Below are 22,500 nucleotides of genomic sequence, written 5' to 3' on the forward strand. Positions count from 1 at the left end.
GCATGCATGCATGCATGCATGTATGTATGTATGTATATATGTATGTATGTATGCATGCATGTATGTATGTATGCATGCATGTATGTATGTATGTATGTATGGTTGTATGTATGTATGTATATTCTTGTGAGAGTTAGAGGCTGCGAAGCTAACCAACTAAGGGATAGTTAAGTGTTTCTTATATGTATTAGCCCTCTTAACCATTTAGACCCTCTGAAGAAGCCTAGAGGCACACTTCATCATCCAAACTTTATCTACCATCCCTACAGAACACTGATGGCATGGTGATAGCATGGAGGATCTCATTGCCTCTCGGCATAAACGGTTTTAAGGAACTGACCTTTTACTCTTTTTTGTATTACTAGTACATGTGTCTGTAAGGCATAGTCTTTGCGTGTGTATGTATTCTTATAATACTTTCTTATGTTTTTGAATAAATACACATAATAGAATGTCTACCGGATGATGTATGTCATTTTTGCATCTCCACCATCTTTTTGCCATATATATATATATATATATATATATATATGCATATATATTCACATATATACACATATATACAGGGGTTGGACAAAATAATGGAAACATCTTAAAATTTTAAACAAATTTATTTTAATATGGCGTAGGACCGCCTTTGGCAGTAAGTACAGCTTGAATTCTACAAGGTGTGGACTCATATAAAGTTTGAATTGTTTCCAAAGGAATTTTTGTCCATTCTTCAGCTAAAACAGGCTCCAGTTCTTGTAGTGATGATGGTGAAGGATATCAACACCTTACTTCTTTTTCTAAAATGCACCATAAATGTTCAATAATATTGAGATCTGGGGACTGTGGTGGCCAGATAAGATGTTTAACTTCACTAGAATGTTCCTCGTGCCATTCAGTAACAACTTTAGCTGTGTGAATTGTTGCATTATCATCCTGAAAGATTGCGTTTCCCTCCAGAAACAGTTCCGCAACCATAGGATGAATTTGAGCAGATAAAATGCTTAAATAGTCTTGACTATTAATTCTGACATGAAGAGAAACCATTGGGCCAGCAGATTTCCAAGATATAGCCCCCTCACCCCCAGATCATCACAGATCCTCCTCCATGTTTTACAGTTAGAAGAAGGCAGTTTGGGTCAAATACTTCTTTTAGCCGGTAGTCGGATAAAAGGTAAAGCATGACTCGTTCGAGAAAATAACATTCTTCCACTGCTCCAAGGACCAATTCTGTAGGTTTTTACTTCACTCTACATCCTTTGTAACGTTTGTTTTTGAAAGTAGGGGTTTTCTGATTGCAGCCCTCCCATGAAATTCGGCTTTGTGCAACTCCTGGTGAACAGTTTCTCGGGAACGTGGATTCTCAATGTGGTCATTAAGCTCTACAATAATTTTGGAAGCTGAACGTTTGTGATCCCTTCTAACTATTCTCGTAAGATTCCGTTGGCCTCTTTCTGAAAGTTTTGGTTTTCTGTCGGAGGTTTGTTTCGACAAGGAGGTTTTTTCCATCTTTCCCAAAAGGTATAATTATTTTTGAGACAGTTCTTCTAGATACACCAGAGATTTCGGTTGTTTTTGTTATGCTAGTGCCTGCCATACGAGCACCAACAATTCGACCTCTTTGAAAGTCCGATAGATCTGTCATTTTAATGAACTTTAATTACCTTTTTCTGATGATATCTGAAAAGAAACAGCAATTTTAGCTGGGGCTAAAAAGCTACTGTAACACCCACCTTTGTGGTTAGCCAAATTGAGATGGCTTTTATACTTTACATTGTCGAGCGATTACTGTTTACATCTCGTTCTGAGATTTAATAATGCTTACAGTCAGTTTTTCGAAATCAGTGGCAGACGTCACTAGAAAAACTCTTATATATTTGCAAACAGGCCTTGTCTTTCATCGTGATCTGGTGGTTTGTCACTCGTCTAGGGACCCCTCTTTCATCTGCGTATTGAGAAGTTTGCTGCCTATTTTGTTGAGTGAGTTCGTTTTTTGTTCGAGGTTGTTTGTGTTTGCTCGTGAATTGAACAGTTGTCCGTTGTGTGACAGTAATTTTCGCCCCACGGGGCTGAAAATTCTGTGTATAAACATTGTTATTACCTTCGGGATAATTTTTTTTTTTATTGAAAAATTGGTTCTCATAATTTGAGAAATGGAGTTCGACTTGGCGTCGAGGAGCGACTTTCCCGTGATGGGAAAAGGGGAACAGAAGGATATCGAGGTTAGAAAACAATCTTTTTTGGTCGCAGTGGGCGGAACCGTAACGGAAGTGGAATTCAAAATAGAACAGTTGTTCGAATACCGGAACTTGGTCAAAAAGGAAGGCAACAAAATAAAACTGGTACCGCCGCAAGCGATATTACAGGAAATAAAGGCCAAGACAGTCGTGTACAAGGTTTACAGTAACAAAGAGAAAAAAATAATGGACGTGAAGAACGAAATAGTAGAGAAGTGCTTGTCCCCGGTGTGGAGCAAAATTCGCTACGTCGGTCGAGGTGCCCGCAGCGCTACCGTTGAAGCACATTTCGACTCGGCTGATGTGGCAAGAGAAATTTCATCAATGACCTTAAAAAATGAGGACATTATGTTACTACCTACCTATATGGGCAAAAGAACTGCGAAACTATATGTAGAAGATATACCAAGAGGATATGATATAATGTGGGTAGCAGCGGCGGTTCTGCACGACGTAGAGCAGAAAGTCTCAATTCTGCAGATGAAAAGGAAAGAGGAGGTAAACTGGAAGGGACAAGCGCTCGAACTCCTCGTTCAAGCAGAAAATAAGGTGCTAGAAAACTTACCCGATAGGGTATTTATTGAGGAGGGAATTTCAATGAGAGTGTCAGTGGAGGGGCGCAGACCTAGGTGTTTCAAATGTGGTGAAAAGGGTCACGTCCGCTCGAACTGCATAAAAAAAAAAGAAAAACAGCGAAGTCCCTCCTCAAAGTGCTTCAAACACAGAAAAAGAAAAGGCGGAAAAAGACCCCAAGACTGCGACAAGGAAGGGAATCGAAACGGAAGATGAAAATGAACAAATGGAATTTACACAGGAGACACACAAAAGAAAAAAAGAAAATACCCTGGACTCCCCTCCGCAAACAAAGATAAAATCAGCAAACACCGCAGAGATACATACAAAACAAATTCCCCAGCCCTAGCCCCACGGCACTGTATTCATTGGAGCACAGTTCGCCAAGCCCCTCCCCATAAAACAAGATTGGAAAAAATTGATTAAAAAAAATGAAAAGATTGTAGCATTCGACGAGAGAAACGATAGAGTGTTCAAGTATTTTAAATTTTCAAAACTGAAATTATTCAGTAAGTCTGCAGACACTAAGTCGACCACTCGTTTTGCAAAAATAAAGGAAGACGAGTGGAAGGAAAAAACACTCCAAGAACATTTAAAAAATAACCTTATCAGAGACGTAACTAACGAAATACTGGAGGGCAAACTTACTATAACCCCGGCAACCACACCTACCCAGAGCCCGATGGCAACGCCGGTTAAGAGCCCTGCAGCTACGACCACAAGGGAGGAAGAAGGGGAAGCATGCAGATTTAAACTGTCATGCTCCCTGTCCCAACCGTAAGTTTATTTAATTTTTTCTCTCTCCGACAATGGCAAAGCTGGGTTGTGTGAATGTGCGTGGAATGGGGTTGAAATGGAAACAAATTTGTCTCCTGAACGACCTCACGACACACGGAGTGGACGTAGCTATTGTAACCGAGTCCAAGATGAACGGGGCCCAAGCGTTCTCGCCTCTTCTAAATGGTTTCGAGAATTTATCTCTCCTAGCCGAGGAGGAGGAAGGGGCGTGGCAGTCCTTACCAGGAAGAGCTTGGACTTGCAGGTAAGTACTGTCTTTCTGGACCCAGAAGGCAGGCTGGTCGTTCTGGATGTGACCCACGTAAGTAAACAGTCCTTCAGGTTGGTAGCTGTCTACGCTCCGAATGCGTGTAGGCAGTCGGGTTTTTTTCGGAATCTGGAGCACTCTTTAGTGACGTCGAAAACGGTAGTCTTAGTAGGGGACTTTAACACTGTCCTCGAAGCGCGGGTCGACAGTGTTAGCTCAACCAATAGAAAGGGGAACCCTAGCCTCAAGGGTCTACTAGAGAGCTTTAATCTAGTAGACCGTTATCGACTGGATGAGCCGAGCGTTCCACAGTGGACGTGGAGTAACAACGACGGCTTACGCAGATCGTATATTCGTTAGGAAAAGAGATAAGGATACGTTTACTTGTCCACAGTTTCACATTGTGCCCTACACGGATCACAAATTTGTGACTTGTAGGGTGCAATTAGATAAGTGCCATAGACAGGGACCCGGGTACTGGAAGCTGAACAAGTCTATTTTGAATTGTGAAGACTTCCGTACCCGGATTAAGGTGTTAGTACAGAGGGCATTATGTGGCACCATCATTAACAATAGATGGTGGCACTCCCTCAAAAGAGCCATTCGTTCAGAGTCCATTAGATTTAGCAATCAGCTATGGTTAGATAGGTCTAGGATAGAGGACGATTTAGTTAAGAATCTAAACGAGGCAATGGAATCTGGCTCTGCATCCGGAGTGATGGCGGCAAGGACGGTATTGTACCGTCACCTTAACTCCAAACACGTTAGAGCTAAGCTACGCGCAGGGAAACGAGAAGGTATTAACGTTGCCGGATGGGCCCGTCGAGTGGAGAGTCAGAGAGGTAACAAAGCTTCAATTAAGTCTTTAACTGACGAACAGGGACACAAGATCTATGGACAGGAGGAGATGCAAAAGTTTCTTCACCAGCATTTCGCCCGCGCGTTCGGGAGGTGTGGGTCGCTGGAGCGGGGGAGGGTCTTAAAGGACTTCCTAGCCGGCGGACCGCGGCTCTCGGGGCGTGAGGTGGAGTGCTGTGAATGAGCGATCACTACCGCGGAGATAGAGGGGGTACTGGCCGGATGCGCCGGGGAGAAGTTACCGGGGTTGGATGGTCTGCCCTACGAGTTTTACCAAAGTATGCCGGACTTGTTCGGGGGAATACTGGCAGGCGTCTACGCGAACTGACAGCAGAACGGGAGAATTCCCAGTTCTGTAAGCCGGGGAGTGGTGACGCTAATCCAGAAAGACCCGAGCAAGGGGGATAACATTAGTAATTACAGGCCCATAACTCTACTTAATGTAGCGTTAAAGATTTTGGCCAAGGTGTTGGCAAAAAGGTTGACGACTGTCGTGGAGAAACTTGTAGGGAAAGCACAGACATGTGCAATTCCAGGCAGGTCGATCCAGGACAATCTTCACCTTATACGCTACACCTGAGATAGGGTGGGTAAATTAACCGGCAAGGGCGGGGTAATGGTCCATTTAGACCAAAGTAAAGCATTCGATAGGGTAGACCATAAGTACCTGGCGACAGTCCCGAAGCGGCTGGACTGGGCCCTGAATTTCGCGGGTGGATCTCCGCTATGTATAGCGGCATCAAGTCCACCGTCCAGATAAACGGTTACCTAACGGAACCGTTTTCGATCGAATGTTCAGTTCGTCGAGGGTGCCCCTTGTCACCACTTTTGTACGTGTTGGCTCTCGAGCCATGGCTGCGAAATTTGGAGAGGCTGGGAAGTAACCCGGATGAGATCGGAGGCGGGAGGACGGTTTCTGCTTATGCGGATGACGTCACCCTCATCGTGTCCAATGAGGCTCAGCTACCTTGTGTAGAAGATGCTATCAGAGGATACGAGGCGGTGGCAGGAGCAAAAGTTAACAAGGACAAGTCGATTGGCTTACGCCTCGGCACCTGGAGGAGCAAGTCGATATCGTCCAGTGCCGTGGGACACTGGACAGATGGTCCTTTTAAGTTGCTAGGAGTTTTGTTTGAGCCAGACTCCCAAACGGAGAGGAATTGGAGTGAGGTGACGGGCAAGGTGGAGGCCATAGTACGGACCTGGTCCGGAAGGTTTCTGTCCTTGAAAGGAAGGGCGGAGGTGGTACAGGTGTTCATTGCATCTGTAATCACTTACCGCCTGACCGTTGTCCCTTGCCCCGATTCATGGCTTAGCAAGTTGGAGCGAATCCTTTTCCGCTTTTTGTGGAAGGGAGGAAAGCCACTTGTGAGGCGCTCCGTTTGCTGCCAGGAACCGTTAAAGGGTGGGTTAGGAATGCCTTGGTTGATGATGCGCAGACATGCGTTGAGGCTGAAGCATCTCTGGCACCACCTGGAGGGTGATAAGGTGTGGAGTCCGCTGGCAGGGGAATTTTTCCCGAGACCGGCTTCCTTAGTGAATTTTAAACCCGGTTGCATCAAAAGACGGAATCTGACTTTATGGCAAAAGGAGTGCCGACAGGCACTCACGGTGATCCACAAGGCGGGCAAGGCCGGCTGCGGAAATACCACCTCGGTATTTTATAGCAGGCTGGTAGAGGCAAAGAACGACGACGTCCTAGAGGGGCTCTGGGGTTTGACGAAGACCAGCTTACCAACCTGTTTAAAAAGACTTTCAGGACTGGGTATTTGGATAATTTCCAAAGATCCCTGGCCTGGCAATGTTATAGGAATGCTTTACCTGTTCGCGAGAAGTTATCGCGGCACGGAATTTCAGTGCCACCGACATGTCCAAGATGCGGGTTGGACGATGAAACCGTCCAGCACGCTTTTGTACATTGTCGGCAGTTGTCAGACTTGATAAGTTACGCAGAACACGTGTTATCGCATCTGGGACGAGTACAGCTGTCGGCTGAGTCTATGATTAAGATGATACCGCCAACTGGACTCTAGAAGGAAGGCGAGGCATGTTTTCACTGCACGGTTGCAGTAGTAAAAGAATGCATGTGGCGTACAAGAATGGAAGGAGTCGCAATAGGATCCTTTGTCTCAGGCCCCGGCTTGCTCACTTACTTCAGATATCATCTGAAGAGCAAAATGGGGCTAGAAAAGAAGACCTTACCACGAGGTGTGTAGGAAAAAAGATGGAAGGAAGTGGAGAAAAAGGTGGGTGTCAGAAACCCAGTTTAACTATGGATGGAGAAGAGGAAAGGAAGCCTGCGGGGCCTTATAGGTTGCCGGGCTTTAAAATATATCGGTAAGATTTCAATCTAATGCAATGTTATATTAGTCAATGCAAACGACAATTAAATACAGTTTTTTGTATAATGAATAATCCATATATTTTGGAAATTTTTAAACGAACCACTTAACTGTTTTTTGTATGTATGTCCTGTATTGTTCTTCTATGTACTGATTTTATAATCGTAATAAAGAATTAATCGTGATCTGGTGATTACCGCCCGTTGATAAGAGACAATAATCTCGAAACCGCGGTCCGGTGCGTATCACTTAGGCTTACAATAAAGGGATGGCCTCCCTTTGCAAATACCTGAAGGGCACAGAAATTGTGTCTAAAACCAGCTGGAGATGTTGATCTTCTGGGACTAAAAAGCTACAGTAACACCCCCCTTTGTGGTTAGCCATTTTGAGATGGCTATTATACTTATATATATATATATATACAACAACAATTGAGGAGCGGCTACAATAGGCCGTTCGACCCACTAGAAATAGCAGCCAGGGCTCCAACCGCAAATAGTAGTAATTCCGAAATCAGAGCATTTACCTTGTTTTTCTTTAGACAATGCATTGTTTCGGCGTTTTTTAATGGTAAACCAGCCTGATTAAATTAAATTAAACTTAATCAAGTCAATCTTCCAAAAGGCCAACGCGCTCATCAGTAAAGGAGCCAGAAGGGACAGAAATTACACGAGGCAGCTACCTTCATGCCTCGGTAATATCTGACCTAAAATTTTCAAAATCATCGTACTCGCGCCAAATATAAACTGCCGATTCAATTTCGGAATTAATCAGAAAATTATCAATTAATCAATTTAGGGTAGCAAAAAATTCAATAGAAATTATTTTGCCACCAGCGGTCTAGTGAGAAAGAGGAAATAGTCAGAGACTATTAATAAATTCAACAACAATTGAGGAACGGCTACAATAGGCCGTTCGACCCACTAGAAATAGCAGCCAGATATATATATATCTGTAAATGTAATATGAAACAATTATTCGGTAGCCATGATAAAACTCCGAGTTTCGGATACCAAGGTGGAAATCCACACCGCCATCTCTTCAGTTATCTGGCCATCGGAAAAATGCTATGAAAAATGACCGTTAAACAAAGGGAAATTACTGTGGGATTGACTGTTATTAAGACAAAAGAGCTATTCAAATGACTTCTAAGTAAGGGGGTAAAAAAGTTCATAGTATTCGCGTAAGCATGCCTGTTCATACCTACACATGTGCGCCCGCACACCTATGAGCGTGCGCCTAAAGTATACATTCCTTCACCCTCACTTGAAAACGTATACATTTTCAATCACATCTTTCGTCAAATGTATATGTATATACATACATACAAACCCGCACACACACACGCTCGCACCATAAACGCCCATACACACGGTCTATGTAATATAGAAAGACGGCTCATCTGGAATAGCAGCTTAGACCCGGCTTCATGTCTGAATTCCAGAACTGAACTTTTCGGTCCATGTCCATGCGTGGCCAAATATTTGTTACATTTTCGGTCCCCACCACCCGAGACTACAGATAGAACTTGCATTCTCATTCCTGTCTCAAACTCATTTTAGACCTGTTCAAGAAAGAGAAGGCAAACTGAAACATCAGTCGTGGTTCTATAAAAGGCAAACTTCTGGCTAAATGCAGGTTCATCATCTGGGATGAAGCAACAATGATCCATAAGGTTTCCCTTCAAGACCTGAGACACAATACCAGGCTCATGGGAGGTGCCGCAATCTTGCTTGCAAGAGAATTTAGACAAACTTTGCCCGTGGTTCCATAGGGAACAAGAGCTGATGATGTAAATGCTAGCATAAAGTTGCCCTCCCTATGGAGCAGTGTGCAAACGTTGAGACTCACAACCAGCTGAATGGTGATGATGCAGACATGACTTTTTCAAAGCAACTGTTGGACCTTGGTAATGGTACTTCGGTTGGCGAGAAGGATGGTTGGGCAAGCTTGCCTTTTGGACATATGGTATCTGCTTTAAAGGAACTAATGAATAAGGTGTTTCCACATCAAAGGAATCACTTTACAGACCACAACTGGCTGAAAACCCGTGCCATTTTAGTTCCAAAGAATGTGGCAGTTGATGATTTGAACATCAAACTTCTGGAACAGTTGCCAGGTGAGTGTCACATCTTCAATTCCATTGACGCTGTATTCAACATCGATGAAGCTGTGAATTATCCAGTTGAATTCTTGAATAGTCTAATACCACCCGGCCTCCCGCCTCACAACTTTCACCTCAAGATTGGGGCACTAGTTATGCTCCATCGAAACCTCAATCCACCAAAGCTTTGCAATGGCACACGACTTATAATACAGAAGATGATGCCAACAGTCTTGGAGACAACAATTTTGACTGATAAAGCAAGCGGTGAGCCTGTATTCATTCCTAGAATTCCACTGATTCTCTCGGATATACCTTTCCAGTACAAGCACCTGCAATTCCCGTTGAAACTGAGCTTTGCAATGACCATTAACAAGACCCAGGGGGAGTCCTTAGATGTGGTAGGTCTGAACATGGACAACTTTATGTGGGATCCTCAAGAGTTGGAAATCCTAATTATTTGTTTATTTATGCCCCACAAGGAAAGACCAAAAATGTTGATTATCAAGAAGCTCATGGCCGCAGCTCTGAGCTGAAACTTAAAAAAACTTTAAAAAAAACTTAATAAGATTCACCAAATTATCAGGTATTTATTATTTTACTGTAATATTTGTAAGTTTTATAAATGAATTGATAATCTACATGTTATTTTATTTTAAAATGAAAAGTTATTTGTATGTCTACTGTAAAACTAAATGTCAGTCTGTTTCTACATCCATTTTAAATCTATTTCAACACTAACTGTCGGCAGTTGTCAGACTTGATAAGTTACGCAGAACACGTGTTATAGCATCTGGGACGAGTACAGCTCTCGGCTGAGTCTATGATTAAGATGATACCGCCAACTGGACTCTAGAAGGAAGGTGAGGCATGTTTTCATTGCACGGTTGCAGTAGTAAAAGAATGCATGTGGCGTACAAGAATGGAAGGAGTCGCAATAGGATCCTTTGTCTCAGGCCCCGGCTTGCTCACTTACTTCAGATATCATCTGAAGGTATCATCTAAGGGTTATATTCACTGGGAATGCACAAAAACTCTCTTCAGAGTTATTTGCTTTGAATTGTTAGCATCTCATATCCGATCAGCTTGTTATTACGTAACATGCTTCACGATTTTGGTATACATAACTTACTGGTATTTCCTCCAAAGTTTTGTATACTCTAGCAATGCAATAAAGCCCTTGTCGGGGCTAAGTTATAATTGAATTCTTACAATCGGGTAACTAATTCCATGTTACAATGTAACTGACTTCACGATTTGGGTATTCATAACTTATTGTGATTTCCTAAAAACAAGATCCTATGTAAGACAGTTCGATATTCTCTGTAAATAAACAAAAACCGTTTTAAGGGCTACATATTTTGTATTCTTATTATTGGATTAGCAAAACAATTATGCAAATAGAACCAAGGATAAGCCCCGCTTTTCTAGGAAACTCCGAGTACATCAGCTAGTATATATATTTATATATGTAATTATCATCACTAATTGTATGTCTTGGTGAAAGATTTAAACTGCTTCTGGTAGTGGGGCCTTGGTACAAGAATTCCAGAGTTTCGAGGAGTGTGGAACCATCTGTTAACCACCAGTGTCCCCAGGTCTAATCTGCCCAGAGTAGTAGCAGCTGTTAGGCCCCCAACTATGGGTTAACTTGCATGTGTTGTTTCGGGTAGATGGAGCTCATCAGCCTGGAAGGCAGTCCGTCTCGGTGAAGGAAATTCTGATAGAAAACCATCGCTACTATGTAGGCTAGCATGAACAAGGCAGATTTCAATTATATCCGAGATATCCAGCAGCCTGCTGCAACGACTCTAACCAGATCCAATATGTCACCAATCCCAGTGGTGCCACTGGTGAAGGCGAGTGACCAGGCGAGTGGACCTTATGATCACAATACATGGTCCACCCTGAACAAAATCACAGGAAAGCCCTCTGTGGCTTGAACAATGAGTCTCTTCGCTTCCTTCCCTAAGTAGCGATAGTAATCCGGGCAACAGGAGAAGGCTGGGTCAGCTGCGAACCCCTAATCCGGATCCACATGATGTCGGCTCCTACGTAAAGGTTGATTTTATCGGCAGCTGTAGGATGTAACTGGCTTGGCCTATTCAGGTTTGACCAAAATGGTGACCGGATTACCAAGCTAATCAACCAGAAAAGAACCTCTTATCTGGCGTGGGAGAATTTCATATGCTCCCCCACTTGCAATGCTTCCAAGAGGCCAAGCAGAAATACCGGAATAGGATCTATGAACTCCAGAATCTCTGGTGTCGAGCAAAAACAAGGGAGATAGTCATTCACGGACAGCAGGGACCTTACATATTTTTATGCTGTGACAAAGGAAACTTTTGGTCCTTTTGCAGAATAACAAATATACTCAAATCGGCTGATGCCTTAAACCTCCCTTGCAGTCACTCAAAATATCTTTGAACGATGGAAGAAACATTTTCAAATACGCCTCCATCGGTCATCTGCCCCAGTGATTGACTTGCTCCATAATGTCCCCCAATATCCGACACGACACTGGATGTCACTACCCTGGGTTTGAAAAGGCACTAAAACGTATGAAGACATGGAAAGCACCTGGTCCTGACAACATATCTCTGGGGCTCCTGTCTCATGGTGTTCAAATCTTGAAGACTAAGATGTATATGGTTATCCAAAGCCTGTGGGAGATGGAGGCTATTCTTGCGGACCTGTAAAGACCAGACCATCATTACAGTCTTCAAGAAGGGTGACCGGACAATTTGTGGAAACTATCTCGGTATCTCCTATTCTCAGTATTGCTGGAAATATCTTCGCCAGGATCCTGTTAGATTAGTGGTCGTTGTTGAGAATGTTCTTCCAGAGTCACAGTAAGGCTTCTGCCCTACCCAGGGTACCATCGACATGGTCTTTTGTACTTAGCTTCTCCAAGAAAAGACACTCGAGCAGAGAAAGCCAATTCTTTGTGTTCTGGGACTTAGAGAAGGCTTTCGGCAACATACTGAGACCTACAATAGGGGTCACTCTGAAGCGTTATGTTTCTCCCAATTAATTTGTGCGCCTCATTCACACTCTATATGACGGAAAGTCTGGCCGAATCATCGCCAAGAACGCTCTCGCCAGTTCCATCCCAATTACGACTGGCCTGAAGCAATGATGCATTCTCATTCTTACTCTGTTTTCCCTCTACCTTAATGCTATGATTCATGAAACCCCTAATATGGCTCCTGGTGCAGATATCCGTTACAGAATAGATGAAGTGCTTTTCAACACCGACGGTTTAGAGCTCGTCGACATTTCCACCTTGGCCAAAGTACATGAGCTGCAGCGCGTTGATGACAATATGCACATTCGTGCACTTCCTTTTTGATCTTCAGAAAGCTGTGAACGTCTAGGAAAATTTGTGTACCGGCATTGATCTGAGCACAAATGTAAAGAAGACGAAGATCTTTGTACAGGGAGGGTCTGGCCCACCTACCTCCTGATTTTGGTGTCTTAAAGCTACATGTTACTGCCTTGAAAGTCGTGGAGAATTTCTTATATCTTGGAAGCTACCTGCCTAGACAAATAAGAAAGACAAACAAGGTCAACGAAACCCCTACTTCTTTTGGAAAATTTTCAAAATGAGTCTTACTAAACCACGACCTCCCCATCCAAATGAAAACCATGGTATTCTGATCTTCCCACACCCCTCTACGGCTGTGAGAGGTGGGTGCTGTATCATATGGCTTGATGAAAGTCGAGCGTTTCGAACCGCACAAATAAAATTTCACGCAATTATGGGGAGTCAATGGAAAGACTACATTACCAATAAAGAGGAAATTCTGTTCCGAGTCAGACTACCCTGTATTGATGCTATGATAACTTGATACCACCTCCGCTAGTCGGCCACATCAAATATTTTTTGTGGAGTTGGCATCAGGCAACAGAGCATGCGAAGCCTCCAAATTCCATTTCCGAGGTCAACTCAAGGCCACTCCCTTACGCTGCTCCATTGACCCAAGTACCTGGAAGGCTGTCACCAAGGACCGTCCATAGTAAAGGAAAACATACTAAGGACCTTACTTCATTGTATCCATTCTCTTGTGTTCTAACATTCAACAGGTCAATGTATATACGTCGTGTACAAGACGTATGACAGAGAGATGTTCATTCAGAATTCTTCATTGAATAGACTGGATGTATGATGGCCCCAGCACTATAAAGGTTATCATACAGACCTCTCCTATACCTTGTATTATTGTTATTTGAGAATAACATTTACTCTCTTCAATAGGTCACCTTCCCTTCACACTGTGATGGCTGTGTTTATATGATTAACATCCCAGATGGGTTACCTTTACTACGGTGGAAGAGCGTTGTCTTTGAGAAAGGAAGGAAATAGAATATTGTTAGTCACATAATATAAGTCGGGTTATCAAGAGTGACTGGATTACTTTATGACAATGGGGGGGGATTGATGGGTGTGAATTGCGACAAGTAATATCTTTCTGTTTGTCACTCAAATATTTATAAACGGTTGTAAGACTTACATAGTCTAAATGCTCTCCAGTCTCCTCCTCAGAATGGAACTTATCTTTCTTCACGGCGAGGTGAAGACAGTTGTTACCATCAGCATCAAGAGCGTCTAATTCTGCTCCATGTGAAACTAGCTTCTGAAGTATTCCAAAGTGACTAAGGGAAACAGCATCAAACAATGGTGTCGTTTCTTTTATGTTCTTGGTATTCACTTCCACATCAGGCTTTATAGAGATAAAAAGAAAAAGAAAGATTAAAAAGTTACATCAAAATTCGGGTGGATATCAATGTATCATTACTTTCTTTTACTGGGCACTTGATTAAACAGATTAAAAATTCTATATGGTCCCTCAATAGAACTTGTTATGACTGTGTCTTAGAGACATGATAAATCCATTAAGATGTCCTAAACAAATCGGGTTCAGCCGGATCTACCTTTATCCCTTACTATAGTAAGTTTTAGGGGACTTGAACAAGAGTGAACACGTGATTAGCAGATCAAGTTTGATAAAGAAGAATTATAATTTCTTATGTATACATTTGATGTCGCTTTATTAATTAATATTAATTAAAATGGGGCTCATAAAATAGCTGGGTTTATTCGTATTCACCACTATAGCACTAATTTAAGGAAGTATCTAGTGCGAAACTGAATAATGTCAGGTACCACTACCACGACAACCACCACTACAATACACGATGCACCCCAATCTGTCTCTTTACTGGTCTTCTGATATTTTCCTATTTCCTAGAATACATTAACTTAGATAATTAATGTTGTAGAGAAAATTGGACCGAGTCAACAAGACGGGATGTTTAATATCCAATCCATTCCGATTACCAACTGTGATTCATACTAAATGTCTACACAATGCTTGAAGTCATGATGCTGTGGTATTGTCTGAGATAAATATCTCTTCATAGACTTGTTTTCAAAGCATAATATACATCAGAGCAACATTGCTACAGTGATTCTTGATAGATGTGTTTCGTGTTTCTAAAGGTTTATCAATGTAAGGCAACTGATCACTACCTGCTTCAATGGAATTTGCCTCATGATGTATAGGAAACAGTGTATAAAACGTTCACTGTATTACGGAAGCTTTCAGGGCTGGAGATTTTATCTCACACAATTCCACAGCACCACGTCTTCTAACAGTGTATATACATTTCATATGATACGTGGCTGGTAACTTTGATTTAATGTTTTTAGCTGTGTGTACCGAGGTTTTTCTTCGGCAAGACAATCCAATATCTATTAAAGGGAACATCATTGAATAGTAAGAGTTCAAATGGAATTGTAAAGTTATTCAATACAATAGTTAGAATAGTTAGAATGTGTAGCAATTGATAGTGATATTGTGAAGTAGAGTTTGAAGTTGATATTGTAAGTATTGATTATTGACCAGGAACTCTTAGAAAGACTATTGTACTGCAGATTGAAATCAAGACTGTATAGAGTGTACATTACATACGTGCATGTATATATATATATGTGTATATCTGTGTATATATGTATGTATATATGTGTGTGTGTGCGTGTGTGTATACGTATGTATATATACACACACACATACATATATATACGGCAAGAAATAATTTTTGTCTCTTTTTATGGAGACAAAAGACTTTATAAGACTGCAAAAAGAAGCGTTCAAATGTAATTGAGGCCAAAAAACATTGATCAAAGACCAAACATCAAATTCGAGTCAACGACTTTATATACAACACCAAACCTCCAAAAACTTTTGATCATATATAAATATTACTATGGCTCTTAAACGTATAAAGTATAAAAAAAAACACAGGAGGTAAAAAATATTTATGCGAATAAAAAACAAATATATAGAACGGCCTATCAAAAAGGTATACAATCGACTAAAAATTCTAAAGCGTGTCATGCGACTAAAAATCTAAATAAAATATCAATCGACTAAAAAGATTTTTTTTTACTCCCCTCAAACAAAAAAGTACGTCAAAAAAGTTCATTTCGTAATAAAAAACCATAAGTTTCTTTTTTCTACTTTCTGAAAGTATATAGAAGTTATATTAGATGTGGTAAATAATATTTAGTTTTAAAGGGTCTTCCTGTCATACGTTTTTTGTTTTTTTTTCTTTCTTTCTTTTCCCCACATATTTTGTATTGTCCCCTCTGTGTGGCCCCTTGTGGGTAATAAAAGTATAAATTTGTCGAGTTTCTTTTGGCTGTTTAATGTGAGTTATATTTTGCTGTTTTACTTTGCTAGGCTACACTCGGCAACCCTGTCATAAAATGGAAGAAATACTACTTCTGCCCACATACAAAAAGCCCCAGGAAGGGCCCCCAAGAAAGAGCAGTGAGTAAGGGGACAGTCGTGATACCAGCAACAACAGAAGAAAAGGAAGATAATGGAATGAACAACGAATGAGAAATGGCAGGGAAAAGAAGGAACCCCGTACTTCCCCTCCCCCGGCCAAGGAAAAAAGTAATTACGTAATGTTAGATGAGGAATCAAATGAGGAAGTTTGCAATGAATTGAGTGCGTGGGAAGATACAGTTGCAGCAGGTACAAGTTCCTACACCAATATACAAAGGTGGTATAATTGCTTGCTGATAATCAAGGAGCAATTAGGAAAAATAATGGAATGCAAGGATGTATATCAATACTGGAAGATAAAAATGGACATAAGTCAGTCATCATGCTACTTAGACTATATGGACATTCTAAGGAAACAAAAGATTGACATTTTTGCAGGATCTCAGATCGAAGAAAGGTATAAATGAAGCCACTCAGAGGTGGGAACGAAAAGCTGAATTACAGTTTTCATATTCATCTTGCTGTCGTTCGTTTTCCGTTTTTTTTTCTCTCATTTCTTGTCCCTATGTGCTTTGTTTGTCTCCTCTTTGTTGGCCCCTCATGGGTAATAAAAAGTCAAATTTCGGATGAGAGGGGTCATTGCCGAGATGCTCTTTAACTCGTAATCGAACCACAACAATGAACTCCTGAAATGGCCCTTGATGTGTTTGAATTGATTTTGTGGAACTCTTTTTGCTCTTGGACTCCATCCTGCCATGCTTTTTACGAAATTAATTTTTTTGACGTACTTTTTTGTTTGAGGGGAGTAAAAAAAAAAACTATTTTTAGTCGATTGATATTTTAATTTAGATTTTTAGTCGCATGACACACTTTAGAATTTTTAGTCGATTGTATACCTTTTTGATAGGCCGTTCTATATAATTGTTTTTTATTCGCATCATGGTTGGCTTGGCTGTCGTCTGTTGTTCGAACTGGAACATGGCTGAGTAGCTCTGTGGTCTCCGACTAGACCTTAGAAGGTCTAAAGCCGAAAGACGATGAATTGTGAAAATACTAGCTTATTTAAGGAGTGAAGATGGCTCAATTGAAAGATCCTATCCAAAGGCCGTGATTGGTCAGTTTACACACTGGTGCGAAATAAGTAGAGAGACAGACCGCACTAGATGCTAACCAATCAGATCAGTGGACACAACAGGGTTAAACTATCCAAAGATGGTTGTAATCTCAAACGAGATCATTTCTAATGTTTTTCGCAAACAGTGAGGATATCAATATTGCTACAATATCATACAAAAGCAACAACAAACTATGTCAGGAAGTAGATGGCCCTTTCAAGGCCAGATTGAATAATCACAGGTGCGTTTTAAGAACCGAAAACAGACACAATATTGCAATATTGGCCAACTATATATGTTGATTAAAACAGGAAGCAATGCCATAGAAAATCAAGTAGACGTTGCTGGAAGGACCCACACTATATCTCAATGGTAAGTAAAAGATTCAGACCCTTCTTTGCAGAGAGGAAAATCATTTGATAGATTTTTACATTGGAAGGAGAGAGAGAGAGAGAGAGAGAGAGAGAGAGAGAGAGAGAGAGAAATGAGTATCTTGCTATAGACGAGATCTATGGCTACCCCCAACAGGGTAAGGAGACAGAATAGCGGAGATGTGATGCTATAGTGTTTCTTCAAGGTCCAAGAAAGTGAATAGAGAGTAGAGGCATACGATCAAGGGTAACTAGGTCGGTAGGTTGACGAGAGTGCGAAGGGCGAATGACAGACATTAGAAATGAGAATATAGATGAATGTGGTGACTGACGAACATGGATGAAGGTGTGAAGAATGGTGAGTCTGAGTTTGAGAGGGAATTAAAAAGACATAGGAGAAGATCAGAGAGGAGGAGGAGGAGGAGGAGGACATGATAGGAGGAGGCAGGACATAAGTGGAGGTTAGAACGCAACCGTATGGTAAAACTACAGAGATGAAAAATAGGGAGATGTGAAATGTGGAAGAGAGAGAGAGAGGAGCAGAGTGGCAGATGCTGATGTTAGTGTTACATATGGGTAGATATAGTGATGGCAGATATGAGAAGGTATTGCAAAGAGGAGGAGGCTGAGAGATAATGTTGGAAATGCGAGATAAATAACAAAGAGAATGGTTTCCTGGAAAGAGATTTCTGGCAGAGAAAAATGGAGAGGGAATACGTGTCGTTATTCTCTCTTGTAATTATAGCAACTGAGGAAATAGTAGGGTAGTTAGAGGGTGGGGAGAGAGGGAAGTTGTGTACGAAGTTGCAAGTAAGGTTTGACCGATGTAGGGGCATAGACATCAACCATATGTTTTTAGAACCCCATTTTTGCTAAGATAGATGGATCTTCTTGAGGACAGTGGATTGCTCGTCATTTCAGTCATTTGTCATCTCTCCTATGAGGTTCATCAGCTAGAGTTCGGTCCATGTCTCCCTCCACTTCCCTCATTCACTATGTCCATCCACATTTAGTGACTGACGCTTCTTTCTATAGCTGTCTTCATCCATATGAACCACATGACCAAGCTACTACGATCTTCTCTCTTGCACACTACATCTGAATTCCCTTTTTCTTAATTCTCTAAATTGTTCTTTGTTGTATGGTTTTGGTTGTATGATGGTTTCTTTTCTTTCAAGCCTTTGCTTGTCCTCTGCAGCCATAGCCCATGTTTCACCATCGTGAAACATATCTTTTTGTGCACAGGCCTCATACAATCTAATTTTTATTCAGAGGCAGAGGCCCTTTCTAATGAACAGTAGTAATAAATCTCTGAACTTTTTCAGTTAGTTGAAATTCTAGCTCTTATACTTTCAGAACATACTCCTCCACTGCTAATTTGGTCCCTTAGGTTATGGAAACGATCTACTATTTCTAAGGAAACCCATATGAACTGCTACCTGCACGCTAAAGTTGTCACTGTACTCATCGTTAACTCACATCTTACAGGCAGCACCCAGGTACATGATTTGGACAGCTCCCACCAACCATTCCTTTGTCCGCAACTTTCCTAGTGACCACCCACCCGACCAAGCAGCAGGGAAATCAGTCGAAGGCCTTCTGTAAGGTGATGTAAGTCAATTTCAATGGTGTAGTTTTAGCTAAACACCCCTTCTGAAGTTTCCTTGTGTGTGTGTGAGAGAGAGAGAGAGAGTGAGTGAGAGAGAGAGTGAGTGAGAGAGAGAGTGAGTGAGAGAGAGAGGGAGAGAGAGAGAGAGAGAAAGAAAGAAAGAAAGTAAGAAAGAGAAATAGAGAGAGAGAGACTGGCTGTCTTATTAATTGAGCGATAGCAATTTCTGTAAATTTCCAGATCTGGTAGACCAAACTGATACCTCCAGAACTTTCGTCTAACGCATTTCTTTTATGCATTGTAGCAGTTGACTATTATGCTGCTACACCAGTCATTGGGTACAACTCCTTCATGGACAACATGATTAACTATTCTATGGCTAGGCCATGCACTCCTCCAAATATTTAGTAGTAATTCCCGGAAGACCAGGGGATTTCCATGTCCTTATATATTTAATTGCTTTATCTATTATACAACTGTTAACTAGGATAGCTAGTCTCTCTGATGAATATTGAATACTCTCTTTCTTCCCTACATTCTCCATGTTTAATAGCCTTTCATAGTAGCACTTCCATGCCTCTTTCTTTTCAGAATCACTAAATGCAAATGAACCATCATCCATCCGTACGCACTTCTCTCCTACAGCATCTCCATTTTCTCTCGTGCACAGATTTGCAATTTGGAGCATCGTATGCCTCTGCTTTTCATGTTGTAAAACGTTGGCAAACGCCTTCTTTTAGCTTCTCACCTTGTTAAATATATATGTTGTTTAACTTCTCTTTTAGCTTCTCTGGTATTATTATTTGTTTCCCCTATTTTTCAAAGGTAGCTTCTTTGCTTTTATGACTTTGTCTACTTCACTGCTCCCCTACGATATAACCTTGGCCCCATTGGAACAAATTTGGATTGCATCCCTCCACCCCAGTAACTTTTCCCCGTGAGTACTTCAAAGTGTGGATGTTATATGTTTCTCGACCTTTTTTATCAACTGTTTTGATTACGGATCCTCGAAATCCAACTGCTTGATGAATCTTTAAACATCCATATTTTCTTCTTCCAGACTGGCTTGCATCTTAAAGTTCTTTTAATTGCAAGTCTGAAGTTGCTAGCTGCTAATCGATGTTGACTAGAAATTCCTCCCCTAAGGAAGGACTTTGCATTTAAAGCCATCTGTCAATAAAATGTTTTATGTGAAAACGTAGTCAATCTGGTATCATTAGCTTGATAGGTGATTAGGTGTCTGGTTGTTTCCTGAAGATAGTGCTGCAGATCATCAGGTCATTTGCATCCCAGAACTCCAAGAGTTTTATCCCACCTCACCTCGAGAACCAAACCCATAACCATAGAATCTACCCCTATATATCTATTGAAGTCACCAGTCATGAAGAAAGAGGCAGGGTCTTTTGTCATGGAGATTGTCTACTATACCTCATAAAAATGAGATAATAGTCACTTCTGTATTTTCCAAGATTAATTTGAGATTAATTATCCTATCAAATACTCTGACGACATTGATCCTTCATTTATACTTTTCTCTGTTAAAATCGTGGCCATTCTCCAATCGAATTACTATTGTCTTTCCAGAGGATATGATGTCTCTTCAACGTCTGTTCAGAAGATTTGATGTATACAAGGTTCCCCTCCATTTTACCTCTTGTACACAACACACATCCACACACTCTGTTTTAACATTTCAAACATTTTACCAGATATAAAATTCAATGTGTCGACATTGACTGTGGTTGCCCTAAAGATTTGGACAGGTCAGAAAGAATGAGCTGGGATTAGGTGGATAGATTTCGGCAAATGAAAACAAGGTTAGCAGATGTTTGTCTTGATATATGCTCATATGTTTGATATATTCAGTAAGACATGGTTAATGTATTATATATAAACGCACACACTCACACATATATATTTTATTTTTGGTTTTATTTTATCTAGTTTCAGCTCATGAGCTGTGGCCATGTTGGGGCACCGCCATATATATATATACATACACACACACAAAATTATTACGTTCACTTGCCCATGCTCAAATGAAAAAGTGAACGTAATGTTTTCTGTATGTATGTATGTATGTATGTATGTATGTATGTATGTATGTATGTATGTATGTATGTGTGCGTGTGTGTGTATGATGTACGTGTATACACACGCACGCACATATATATATATTTATATATATATATATTATATATATATATATACATACATACATACATACATACATACATACATACATACATACATACATATTCTGTGTGTATATGTACGAGGGGCGTTTAATAAGTAATGCCCCTGACCCACTTCCCATAACAGTAGAGCAAAGAAACTTGGCACAGTTATTAGTCTTTTTCTATATAGGAACTATCCAGAGTTACACATTTCTCCAATTGTTTGATGCAGCTCTGGAGACTGTTTTTTTAGAAGACCCCAGCTTGGTGCTCCAACCACGACGTGACTTCAGAAATCAAGGCTGCATCATCTGGGAAACACTTTCCTTTCAAAAACAACTTCATGGCTGGGAAGAGGCGAAAATCAGAGGGTGGAAGGAGTTCATAGCCGCACGCCTGTGCTTCTGATCTGGCGACACGTGAGTTGTGGACCGGAGCGTTGTCCTGCAGGAGGAGGATGCCTTTGCTGATCTCGCCCCGCCTCTTGATTTTGAGAGCTTCTCTTAATTTCCTCAAAAGTGAAGCATAATAGGCTCCTGTAATTGTGGTACCCTTTGCCAGGAAATCTGTCATCACTACTCCGTCGTGGTCGCAGAAGACTGTGAGCATGAACTTGCCAGCGGAGGACTGTACCCTTGCCTTCTTTGAAGGAGGTGAGTCACGGTGCTTCCACTGCATTGACTGGGCTTTGGTCTCTGGATCATAGTGATAGACCCAGGTTTCATCCTGTGTAATCAGTCTTTTGAAAAATTTTGACTCATCTACTTGGCACATCTTCAAATTCATCATCGAGCACTCGACGCGTTTTTGCTTCTGGAAGACACCTTTTGCATATGCAAATGGTCATGAATGATAGTTTTCACAGACCCGGTACTAATCGTGACCTGATGGACTATTTGGCGAATTGTTATGTGTCGATCTTCCAAAATGGCAGCCTCAAATTGACGGACAGATGCCTCATCAATGGAAGAAGTGTGGCGACCAAATCTGGGAGCTGTTTCCACGGAGTTCCGACCATATTTGAATTCACGATGCCAGCGTTTTACAAGGCCATATGATGGGGCATCATCACCATAAGTTACTTTCATTTCATCAAAAGTCTCCCATGGTGTGCGTCCTTTCAAATACAAAAACCGGATCACTGCTCGAAACTCAACAGGCTCCATTTCACACTTGACTCATTTCAAACACCTGTAAATTAGAAACCACAATTAGTTCAGAGCTGTAATTTGTCGCTTAATCTATAGAGATATAAATAATTGCACATGCAAAATTTCAGCTAGA

At 41.2% G+C, this 22,500-nt stretch overlaps 1 protein-coding gene across 1 annotated transcript in view; it reads right to left on the reverse strand.

The window, feature by feature from the left end:
• LOC115228106 (E3 ubiquitin-protein ligase MIB2-like) overlaps positions 1-22,500 on the reverse strand; it is a gene marked incomplete at both ends in the record, with an annotated part of 37,926 nt that overhangs the window by 14,578 nt on the left and 848 nt on the right. The window contains one exon of the mRNA XM_036498829.1: positions 13,662-13,871. Coding sequence (XP_036354722.1) covers positions 13,662-13,871 — 210 coding nt within the window. The remainder of the gene's footprint in view (positions 1-13,661; positions 13,872-22,500) is intronic.

This window comes from Octopus sinensis, unplaced genomic scaffold (genome assembly GCF_006345805.1).
Source record: "Octopus sinensis unplaced genomic scaffold, ASM634580v1 Contig09421_ERROPOS96350+, whole genome shotgun sequence".
NCBI lineage: Eukaryota > Metazoa > Mollusca > Cephalopoda > Octopoda > Octopodidae > Octopus > Octopus sinensis.